The following is an 11,878-nucleotide window of genomic DNA, read 5'->3' as shown; positions in this document are numbered from 1 at the left end:
GTGTGTTGTGTGCTGTTTCTTATTCCTCTCCACTCTTCTCCTGGGGCTCGAAAAAAGGTTCCGGCGCAACTATGTATCATACTGTTTTATCTACGTTTAATGCATCTCTGATCGGCATTCTCATTGTCTCCTATTGGGTATGGTGGATCGTTGCGCTTTGTGCGGTTCTTGGTGGACCAGATCGACCCGCCCGATCTGCAACGTTGTTAAGTATACAAATAGTCTAGTTTTACTCCGTACTGTACTGTAGCTCTGTAGCTCTGTACCTCGGATGTAGCCTCACTGCTACTCCCCCTGCCATAGCTTCCCGTGGTGGAATTTCAAGTTCTCCAATGTGATGGGTCAGGCGTGGGATCATTGGTCACGCCCGTCGGCAATTCCAGCCAGGAGAGTGCGGAGTGCCCGCTGCGGTCTAGACTTAATCTGGCATTGCCACTCGGCCTCATTCCTCGTTTGTCTCTTCCTTTTACCTTCTCACCCCATTCCCCCCTCGTCACACCTGCTCACCTGCTTCCTCTCCACTCCGCTATCTATTTTTCTGTTTTTAACAGACTGGTTAACCGGTGTCACCACCTGTGACCGGTGGAGACAGCGCGTGAGACCGCAGTACTGATCAGTACGGATTCAGTACTTCTTTATGCTCATGTGTCAGATCGCTTGTCTATCCGCTCCACTCCACTCTACTCCAGACCGAACCAGACAACACCAAACCTTCTGCTATTCGGGGCTGCTCTCCATTTATCGTGCGTCTCGATCGGCCCACCCCCAGGTTTCATTTCTTCAGAGTCAGCTTCCACTGCAATCCCCCCCCTCGCTTTCCCCTCCCCCTCCCCCTCAGTTCAATCGAAGCTCTTGTCTTGTACTCCTTCCCCCCACTGACCCCCTTGCAGCTGAAACAAAGACGCAGAGGTCGTCACTTTATTGATTGAACCCCATCTATTCCGGCTGACTCTGCTCAACTGTGCTCTCCTCATCTCCCCAGCCCAGTTCAGTTCCCAGTCACCCCGTCACCATGGCGGCACTGGTGGACATGGGCCGACCAACCCTGGTCAGCGACGCAGACCTATCTCAAGCGCGCGCAGCCCTCCAACACCAACAAACCCCCAAAGTCTCCGTACCGCGAGAATTCATCTCACTAATCGTAGACGAGCTGATCTACCGTCGCGAATCCCACAGCGCAATCGCAGAGGTCGAGCACGAATGCTCCGCCCTCCGCAACGAGCTTCGAAAATCCACACACATCAATGAAGCATTTCACAAAGAACTCCGCGCTATCGGTGAAATCGTCACCCAAGTCGCTCACGGCGATTTATCCCAGCGCGCACGCATGCACCCGCTTGAAATGTCGCCCGATATCGCGGCCTTCAAGCAAACTATCAATACCATGATGGATCAGTTGCAGATTTTCAGTCAGGAGGTGTCGAAGGTCGCGAGGGAAGTTGGTACGGAGGGGGTGTTGGGTGGTCAGGCCAGGATCGAGGGTATTCAAGGAATTTGGCACGAGTTGACGGTTAATGTTAATGCCATGGCGAATAATTTGACGACTCAAGTTCGCGATATCACGACTGTGACCACGGCTGTGGCGAAGGGAGATTTGACAAGGAAGGTGCAAGCGGATTGCAAAGGGGAGATCCTGTTGCTGAAGAACATTATCAATTCGATGGTGGATCAGCTGCGAGAATTTGCCTTTGAGGTTAGTCGCGTTGCGCGGGAGGTTGGGTCGGATGGAACGCTTGGTGGACAGGCGGTTGTTCATGGAGTCGAGGGGACGTGGAAGAGTTTGACTGATAATGTGAATATCATGGCTTCGAATCTTACGCAGCAGGTGCGTGAGATTGCGAAGGTCACAACGGCCGTTGCTCGTGGTAATTTGACGATGAAGGTGACTGCCGATGTGAAGGGGGAGATCTTGGATTTAAAACTTACCATTAACGCCATGGTCGACCGGCTCAATCAATTCGCCTTTGAGGTGAGCCGGGTGGCACGAGAAGTTGGAACGGACGGCACACTGGGTGGACAGGCTCAGGTCGAAAATGTCGAGGGTAGATGGCGCGACCTGACGGATAATGTTAATACGATGGCGCAAAATCTCACGCTGCAGGTCAGACAGATCTCGAACGTGACACAGGCAATCGCCCGCGGAGATCTGAGTACCAAGATCGAGGTCCATGCCCAGGGTGAAATATTGACCTTGAAAGAGACAATCAATAGCATGGTTGATGGTCTCGGCCAATTCGCGAGGGAGCTGAAAGTCGTGGCGAGAGATGTGGGTGTCAGGGGTAAACTTGGTGGCCAGGCCAATGTCGACGGTTCCCTGGGTATATGGAGATCTATCAGCGAAGACGTGAATACCATGGCAGACAACCTCACCTCGCAGGTCCGAGCCTTTGGAGAGATCACTGAGGCAGCTATGAGCGGTGATTTCACAAAGCTGATTACTGTATCAGCCTCGGGTGAAATGGATGATCTGAAACAGAAGATCAATAAGATGATCAACAGTTTGCGTGACAGTATCCAACGGAACCAGGCTGCCCGTGAAGCCGCGGAGCTGGCGAATCGCAGTAAATCGGAGTTCCTTGCAAATATGAGGTATGTGGTAGAAAGTTGATCAAAGAAAATGGTGCAAACCATACTAACAAGCCCATTAGTCACGAAATCCGAACTCCGATGAATGGAATCATTGGTCTTTCCAGTCTGGCCCTTGATACGGATGACCTTCAGGCCCCTGTTCGAGAGACCTTGGATATGGTACACAACCTTGCCATAAGCTTGTTGACCATCATCGATGACATTCTTGATATTTCAAAAATCGAGGCCAACCACATGAACATTGAGAAAATGCCCTTCAGTCTTGGCTCCACCGTGTTTGGCGTACTCAAAGCCCTAACAGTGGAGACTAATGAAAAGGCATTGAGCCTGGCATGCATTGTTGATGGAAACGTGCCTGATTACCTTCTGGGCGATGCTTATCGACTACGCCAAGTAATGTTGAACTTGGTTGGCAATGCAATCAAGTTTACCGATCACGGCGAGATCAAGGTCTGTGTTAGGCGTGTTCAGAATCATGATCTCCAGCCAGACGAGGCTATGTTCGAGTTCTCGGTTGCAGATCCAGGTATTGGAATCGAAGAAAGCAAGCTTGGTCTCATCTTCGACAAATTCCAGCAAGCGGATGGCTCAATGACTCGCCGCTTTGGAGGAACAGGCCTAGGGCTTGCAATTTCGAAGCGTCTTGTTTCTCTAATGGGTGGTGATATATGGGTTACCTCAACACTAGGCCAGGGAAGCAAATTTTCCTTCACTTGTCGGGTCAAGGTTGCCGAACAACCAACCGGATTTGCAGAGCAACTACTTCCTTACAAAAATCGCCGAGTCTTATACGTTGACGATGGTCAACTGCCAGACTTCCCCGCTGCCCAGATGTTATTGGAACTCGGCCTCCAGCCAGTAATCATACCCGATTCACAACTTCCAGGCCAACCAGGAGCAGACTGGAATTGCGCCATCGATGCAATCATCGTATCAACCGTCGACACAGCAATTAAACTACGCATCTGCTCAAATCTCTCCTCAATACCCCTAGCAATCATGGCTCCCGCCATTTCAATTCTCCTGAAATCAGCCGGCGAGCTCGGCATCGCCTCCTACATAACCACCCCCTGCCGATCGATAGACCTCTGGAACGGCATCCTGCCCGCCCTGGGCAATCGCGCCAGCCGCATTTCATCAGGCTTCACCCGATCCCTAGCCATCCTCCTCGCCGAAGACAACGACGTCAACCAAAAAGTTGCCGTGCGAATCCTACAAAAGGACAACCACAACGTGACTGTCGTTGAAAACGGCTTACAAGCCGTCAAAGAAGTAAAGCTCCACCGGTACGACGTGATCCTCATGGACATCCAAATGCCCGTGATGGGTGGTTTCGAGGCAACGAATAAAATCAGACAATACGAGAAAGTGAACACGTTACCACGCACGCCTATTATTGCACTCACGGCCCACGCCATGATGGGTGATAGGGATAAGTGTCTTTCGGCGGGCATGGATGATTATCTCTCCAAGCCGTTGAATGGTAATATAATGATGCAGACGATTCTCAAGTGCGCGGCGATGAACATCACATCCCTGCCTTCGCAAGCGGCCGAACCGTCCGACATGATGCAACACTAAATTTCGGCATCGCCACTCCACATCACATCATATCATCTGGGAATCATATCAGTTCTTCTACCCTTTTGTCTCATTTTATTTTCATTCCTTGTCCCTCTCTCGATTTGTCACCGGTATTTCCACCGATCGGTAAAGCCAAGCATTGTTTTCGTCCTATTCAACAACATTTATATCCTTTTCGTGAATTTGATTTCCTTTATCTAGGGATTCTGGTTTTGTTACTTCCCATACGTGGAGCCTGGTGTTGTGTGGGAATGAGAAAAGCTCTTTCCAAGAAAACATTAAGTTGATATGCGCATGGATGGTGTTGCGGGGTTCTTCTGACTGTTTTGAATTTTCTGTCTCTCTTTCAAGTTCAACATACTAGTACGATGTAGGTTATGAAGATATCTATGAAATAGTAGTGAGATTGTATTCTGTCTCCATTTACCAATAAAGTTCAAGTTGTCTTTCAAGTTTCCTGTCAACCTGATGCATTAAGCCCCTGCGTGGATGGGAAAAAGAAAGAAATCGTGGAAGATGTTGACTCTCGTATATCAGAGTAAAGGAATTTTGGCTCAAAGATTGAACGAACTTGAATGGCTTGATCTCGACCACCGGCAGAACCTCGGAAGCCGAATGCCGATACGGAACACTGCTAAAATCCGGGCCTGATCAAAGCACCACCGAAACGAGGCGTCAGGGGCTTGGTATGTTCCGAAAGAATTAAAGTATCCTTGCGTGGAGAACACGACTAAAAGAGCTAGCAGTGCATGGGTCCATGAAGCCGAGCTGTCTTTAACAGACTCGGAGGGAACCTTTTCAGGATGACCATTACTATCAGTGTAACCACTTGAATCGGAGTTGATTGAAATATCGGACTTCTCCTAATAAATAAAAGGGTTAGGTTTCGGATCTGGTAGTTGGTAGAGAACAGTAGTACATACTATGCAGGTTGCCATGATATGAGCACTGAAGTAGATCAAGTTATCTCTCCGACTAGATAATATCACGCCATTTCTGACAGGTCTTGCGCGATGATATATGAAAAATAACGAGTGCAATTTTAGTAGTAGTACGTCAGTCGGGGGGTCCCTGTGGCATGAGATCTTCCCAAGCCTGTCGGCATGCCAGACCCCGAGACCAATGAATGAATTCGATTTCACTGATAACGCGTTGTCATGAATCGCATTTCCCCAGCAGGACTCTATGCGAAATCAAAAATTCCCAAGCTACTAGGATTCCAGATCAAGGGATTCACGGACAACAAGATCTGAATTTGTATCGCCTATGGTCGTTCAAATCCCTATTCTGGGCTTCAAGAGAACCGCATCCAAGAGGCCCAAAACATCATAAAGAATTACTGTATTTATTGAGTTAGGGTAGATATTAATCTTCCTATCAAATTTATCCCTTGTTATCACTGGTCTTATCATCTAAGCCCTGATTCCTTAATCGGGTAGTGGCATTCATGTGTCCCCACCGCCAAAGAAGATCCCCCTAGCTGGACTCCTAATTTGTGCAATCTGGTGCGTAATTAAACAAGGTGGCTATGGCATATGTTTATCTTCGAGAGGTTATTACACGTAAGCATTCTACGACGTCTGGTCGTTCCTCGCCGCCAGAATGAATGTCTCCGGTAGAAGGGTGCTTGTTATTTTCACGCAGCGTGGTACCGTTTAATCCCTCCCTTGCTATCAATGCACTATAGTCTGACTGCGGCCCATTTACTTCGCCTTTTCGAAGGATTCATGGACATAATCGGGCCCAGATGTCAAAGATTGTGATTTCGATTGGAATCTGGATTATAATCCTCAAACGTTTGAAAATACCAGTAGTCAATTGAGATACCTCAACCGTATATCGTGATCATTCGAGATAGATTACTGACTACACATGATATAACTTTCAAAATTTATGAGATGGAATAGAAGAAATACTATTATATTTGTCATGTTCTGAGCTTCATTTTTGAATCTTCCTAGCAAGCCCGCCTAGTCGGCCACGATTATGCTGCAAACTAATTACAATTGCGCTATATCCGAGAATGCGTGAATGATGATCGGCGAGTTCGGGCGGAATGCGGGAAATGCGGGAAATTCGGGAAATTCTCGCTTCAGTGAATCCCCGTACTAAGCGGGATTTGACTTGGAACCAGAGAATAAGCCCTTTTTCTCCCGAAGGATTGGACTATCTAGAAATGCGGCTTCAAAGTTATATTTCACCGCAAAGCGTACTTAGTAATTATAAGACATGTTGGATTGAAACGGGGCCCTAGAAGTAATAGATTGAACGAAATATCATATGTCGCAGTGGACTAATTTACTAGATCACAGACAGGTCTTGCAAACCACCATTGGGCTAACAGTGCCAGTGGTATTTTCAATTTTCAATTTTTCAATTTTCTGGACCGGATAATCATCGCCTGTTTCATACCTTTACAACGCAAATTTTCGAAGGCGTGTTCGTCGCTATTGAGATTAGCTAATGTTCTGGCTAACGGGCGTCATGCCTGCTTACTTTGTGCCATTTCTGGAGAGGTCTTAGCTGTACGATTTCTCTGGTGCGACAACCAAAACCCGAGTAAATGAGCTCTGAAAACTTTCGATGCATGTTTTCTGAACATTCTCTGATGAGTCGCCTAATACTAGCGAGGGGAAAGGGATGAGTGGTGTTGTAGGAGAAAGCTACTACTACTATCTGACAAAGAGGTAGTTATAGGGCTTTATCCTGGATGCGAATCAAGCAACTATTGAAGACGTTGCCACAAGGGATTGCTTCTTGCTGCACCATGACATTGGCGTATCATTGTAAAAGAAGATTTAGCTTTCCAGTGACTTGCTCAGCATTTCATTTCCCGAAGGGCATATTGTTCCAAAAATTCGCAGTACCTCCCAACGAGAGAACCTTCCGATCCCCGAAATGACTCGTTGAGATATTATGCTGCTCTCCAGTCGCCCAATATGACCCATCTCCTCAATGCTGCTGGTCCACTTTTACAGTGCTCAGGCTGGGCGTCATAATAGTCAACGGTCGGTACGCCTTCGTGAAATTAGCAAGTATTAGATATATAGGAGTGGTGGAAATGAATTGGAAATGGTTGGATAGATATAATGATGTGAGAGGGGAAAGTCCTCAAAGTAATGGCTAACACTAAATATTATTGCTACTACAAAGGACAAACGCAACACAAAGCACGCCAAGCAATGTGGGCTGACTGAGCCGCAGGCCTCAGAGGCCTCAGCACTAAAAAGCCCTGAAGAAATCATTTCTTTTAAAGTATAAGAAGAATGAAATTAAATTTGGGCAGAAAATATCTTCGATAGGAATAAGATGGTCAATTTTGACTATTCATTCCTGGAAAATCTATGCACTACTAGTTACAATTTCAGACACCCTCTTTCTTCCGCCTTGCCTTTTCAGCAAGAGCAGAAAGCATAATATCAGGCTCGTTAGAGCCTCCTACCCCCCGGGTGTGTTGCTGCAACATAGCAAGAGGAATGTCATTTTTCTGGCGTCGCTGCCAAAAGTCCTCGTCAAACTTCACCCTGTGACGCTCATAGCCCATATATCGATCGAATCTCTCCCGCATGGTCGAGTCGTCAGAGACTGCCACGGTGGGTACTTTGCTCTTAAAGGATTGCCAATGGAGGAAAGACTTTGTAGGCAGCACCAAGAAGTCCTTTAATAGACCCGAGCCTATTTTATGGAACTTTCTTACCGCTCCACGCAGTTTCTCACTGAACGCCATGAGAAGAGACAAGCCGATTATAGCAAGGGATGCGGGTGCTTGAAGAAGAAAGTGTCAGTGCGTGTTGATAAAAGAAAGTGGGATAAAAGCCATTGTCTTACCAGCTATCTCCAGCATTGTTGCCAATGTGAGATTGGTAGCTTCACCACTCCATTCACGGGCGTTTATACCAAACAAAGATGTAAAAAAAGACAGTGGAAGAAATCTTCAAAGGTCAGCAGTATAACTAAATTGAGCCAAAGGGACAGTGTCTTACATGACAGTGAAGATGGTAAACACCATAACGGATCTCGACTGGTTCTGAGTTACCTCAGCCTGCCACCGGGCCATCTTAGCCTCGTCCACGTTTGCCTGTTTTTGCTTGAGATCAAGGAGAGTTTCCACCTGGCAGAGTCAGCAAAAATTGACAATCAACCACAAGCCCCGGGGGTAATTAGTACGTACAGCCTTTTGCGCGGTATGACTATTTGACTTCATATCTTCAATCTGGGTGCGATATTCATCGATCCTAGACTGCGCCATGTCCAAGAATACCTTGCCGTAGGTTTTGCGGTTGAAATACCTTTTCATGCTTTTTATCACCGAGTCTTGCTGTTCGAGAAGCCTCAAGATGGTCGAAAGTTCATCCTCAATATCCCGGAGCTCAAGAAGAACAGATAAATCGTCTCGGTTTCGCCGTGCGACTTGGCGGTCTCGCTGATCGCGCTGACCTGCCGTCATTATCCTACCATCTGGATTTCTGTCGTGGTCGGCTGGCCGATTCGTGAAGCCACGATTTCGGAAACGCTTGAAAGACTTTGTGACGGATTCGGTCTGTTTTGGTTAGAGCTTGAAAGGCAAGCTCGGAGGGCTTTTGTAGGGGCGGTACTTACTAGTATACTGATGGATTCTTCGAAGATACGCAGCACCTGCAGGTCGTGATGAAGAGTCTTATCGAGAAGAACTGTCGTAGCGTGCAACATTATAAGAGCTGCAAGATCACCCGCCGTCTCAAATCGGCGTGCGAGATCCCCATTTAGCTCATTATAAATGCTGCTATGAAGATTCGACTGTTCATAGAGTTTGCCTTCGGATGTTGTGGCCTCCTGATTAGGAAAGAATGTGACAACAGTCTTTCGGTCAACAATCCATATCCAAAGTTGATCGACCATCAACACATTGCCATCCATGAACTCAGTAGGCTCGGTGTCTTCTCCATCTTCTTCTGCAGCTTCCAGATAAGCTCGAAGTTGTGCGTCAAGCCGAGCCGGCTTCCGAGTTCGTTTCCAGAGCATTTGGTCATCATCTCTAGCGACTGTAGAGCGAAGGTTAGGGTATCCGAATTGATCTAGCGTCCGTCGAAAGTGAATTGGTGGTTCACAGCCCAGATACTGCCAGATGAGTTGGGCTTCTAGACTTGACCTTGCAATTCGACTGGGCACCGGTCGGGAACGCCCTTGTCGAAGCCGGTCTTCCACCACCTTTCGTCGCTGAATTAAGTTTCGATATGTATCCCAATGAAGCTACAAAATATTAGCAGTGCAAGATATGTAAGAAAGGTTGACATACATATGGAGACTAGAAAGTAGCACGTTAGTTAGAAACTTGGACGGGCATGGTGGTGATCACTATTAAACTTACATATAAAGCAAGCTGAGGATCCTCCGATTCATCAGAATCAGTTCCGTGGGAGATATCCATCTGTCTGGAATGTACGCATTGTGGTCTCACAAATCGCGCATGGGGCTCGAGGTGGCGAGCCCTGTTGAGATTCAGGTACCAATTCTCATCATTAATAAACTTTCTCACACTATATTTGTCATTAGCTTCGGTTTTACAGCTCGATGAAGTAGAACGCACGTACAAATTCGGTTCATCGCGATCTTCACATGCACGCCGGATCACTTGGGATACCCACCCGGTATGGGTATAAGGGACGTGAATCCACAGTAGCTTTTCTGTATCTGGTTCTGGACGATCAAAGCGAGGAATTGAGCGAGGTATATCCGGAGCCTCTGCATCTTGGTTTATGCGGTCTCGAGTCGAAGGTGGTATGGCTAAGAAAGCCGATTGTCGCTGTGGGGATGCTGAGCTCGATGGTGGCCGAGAGCTACTTGCTCGTGAGCTACTATCAGATCTACTACGCTTATGAGCCCTAGTGAATGGGATCAATCCTAGAGCTCTGCCGATAGAGTTACGGCGTGGGCTTTCTTCTGGCGGTGAAGCTTCACTTGGTGAGCTGCCTGTGTCGAAATACCCATCCATTGTCGCCTCGGTAATATGGATAGTAGGAGATTGATATGAAGGGTCTATGTAGCTTCGGCTTTGTCTCACCGTTGGTCGTGGTTGTCTCACGTTTTCTTCTTGGGGAACCTGGGGTTGCTCCGTGCTTTCATGAGTCTCATCACCACCCATCTCATCCGGACCGGGAACAATATGCGGAAATGAGTGACGGCTGTCAAAGCTACTGATGGAGGAGTCATCAAAACCACCAGGCTGAATACGCTTCAAACGTTCTCGAAGACATGCCGATGGACCACGCGCAAGATAGTCCTCCAGAGAGACCCGTGCTGACCACATCTTGAGTGGAGTTTCATCGCTAACCCCAAGTGCCGTATCCTCGAAGAAGCCGTTCACTTGAACGATGACTTCCCGTTCAACGCGTAGAGGTGTATCTGGTTCCTTGGATAGTCTCACTGCTCCAGTTACCGCTTCATTCAGTTCGTAGAGAAACGTGATGCGAGCAGAGTCCTGGCCTTGAAATTTAGCAGTCCCCGCGTGGTCAGTTGCCATAGGGATCTCGGTCTCATGTTCAATGCTTAACAAACCCGAACGAATCGATGTGATCGGAGCATGCAACTCCATGTACTTGGAGGTTTCCGGGTCTTGAACGCGTAGCGTAGAATCAACCGTCTCGAGGAAAGACCAAACCTTCATATCAGCAGACAGGGCTTTGAACATGTTGGAAAGGTGCCATAGTCGAGCGGATCGTGGGCGAAACTGCTCCCTCAGAGACAAGGGGAGATCCCATTCGAGGTGTAGAAGTCGGCGAATACTCGGAGCATATTCGTTAGCCGAGAGATAGCTCGATCCTTGATGGGGAGTTGCGAAGAAGGCGATTCCATGGCAGCTGGTGAGGATAGCTTGGTTCGGCTCGGCCCGTGAAGCTAAAGCCAGGCAAGCCTTTGCCACGAGGCCGCCTGTACTATGGCAGATAAAAAAGATGGGCCGGCTGGGGCTGTAACTTTTACGTTCAGTCAAAAGAGTATTCAGCAGTCGCTGTCCCAGAGCCTCGATTTTGTCGTGCTCTCGTAGCTCGCCATGGTTATACAGCAGCACTCGCGCTCTCGGCATATAACCCAAGAATTCACTTCCTAGCCATGGTGATCGCGAGCCTTGCGCCGTCCACGATTTCTTATGATGCGCACCGATGGGTGGGACGGCGACGATGCTAAGAAGACGTAGTTAGTAGGTTGTTGCTTTTCAGGTTCGTTCCTGCGGGGGATCTTACTCAACGTTGGTCTCAGGAGTCGCAAGTATGTGATCGAAGTATGGTGGACGCGTCGACCCCGTTGTGGACCGAGACATGATTCATTTGAATCGCGCTCTCGACGCGAACCGAACTGGAATCGCAGCTTGAAGAAAAGAAGCCCTACGGGATGGGGGCGCCTTAAATGGGGGAAACATGGCTCTTCAGCCTCATAATCTGATCATCTGCTCGCGCCCGGTGCGCAAACCCCGGGTTGCGCCCCCCAGGTCGGCTGTGCGCGCCGATCATGAGTCAGTGCACATCGTATAAACGGGATAGGTCGGGTGTTTCTTGTGTCTTATCCTCCAGTTGATTATTTGATAGTCACTGCCATCGAGTCTCGGGATGATCAGAATGTTTCGGAAAGTGCTCTATTTACTGCCAGAATGGATCAGTCAACAAATCAAGTTTCCTTCAAGTTGAAAAGCAACTTGAAAGTGTATGTCTTTACAGCTTGGATTTTGGTGATT

The 11,878-nt window shown here is 48.1% G+C and overlaps 2 protein-coding genes across 2 annotated transcripts; one reads left to right on the top strand and one right to left on the bottom strand.

The window, feature by feature from the left end:
- Window positions 1-1,012: 1,012 nt before the first annotated feature.
- On the top strand, window positions 1,013-4,170 carry N7509_009463 (CheY-like superfamily; the record flags this gene model as incomplete). The annotated part of the gene is made up of 2 exons (XM_056634100.1): window positions 1,013-2,589; window positions 2,649-4,170. 2 exons carry the CDS (start codon window positions 1,013-1,015, stop codon window positions 4,168-4,170), a joined length of 3,099 nt encoding a protein of 1,032 aa, XP_056484720.1.
- Window positions 4,171-7,537: 3,367 nt separating this feature from the next.
- Window positions 7,538-11,467, bottom strand: N7509_009462 (uncharacterized protein; the record flags this gene model as incomplete). Its single annotated transcript, XM_056634099.1, has 9 exons — window positions 7,538-7,938; window positions 8,002-8,105; window positions 8,157-8,284; window positions 8,345-8,713; window positions 8,773-9,402; window positions 9,449-9,457; window positions 9,521-9,689; window positions 9,744-11,330; window positions 11,391-11,467. The coding sequence occupies 9 exons, from the start codon at window positions 11,465-11,467 to the stop codon at window positions 7,538-7,540; spliced, it is 3,474 nt and encodes a 1,157-aa protein (XP_056484719.1).
- Between the last annotated feature and the right edge of the window lie 411 nt (window positions 11,468-11,878).

The sequence above is a fragment of the Penicillium cosmopolitanum genome (assembly GCF_028827165.1).
Source record: "Penicillium cosmopolitanum strain IBT 29677 chromosome Unknown utg000009l:1.0-9042332.0:1.0-9050551.0, whole genome shotgun sequence".
NCBI lineage: Eukaryota > Fungi > Ascomycota > Eurotiomycetes > Eurotiales > Aspergillaceae > Penicillium > Penicillium cosmopolitanum.
Note: the sequence above shows the minus strand (reverse complement) of the source record. Positions and strands in the feature narration are given on the sequence as shown.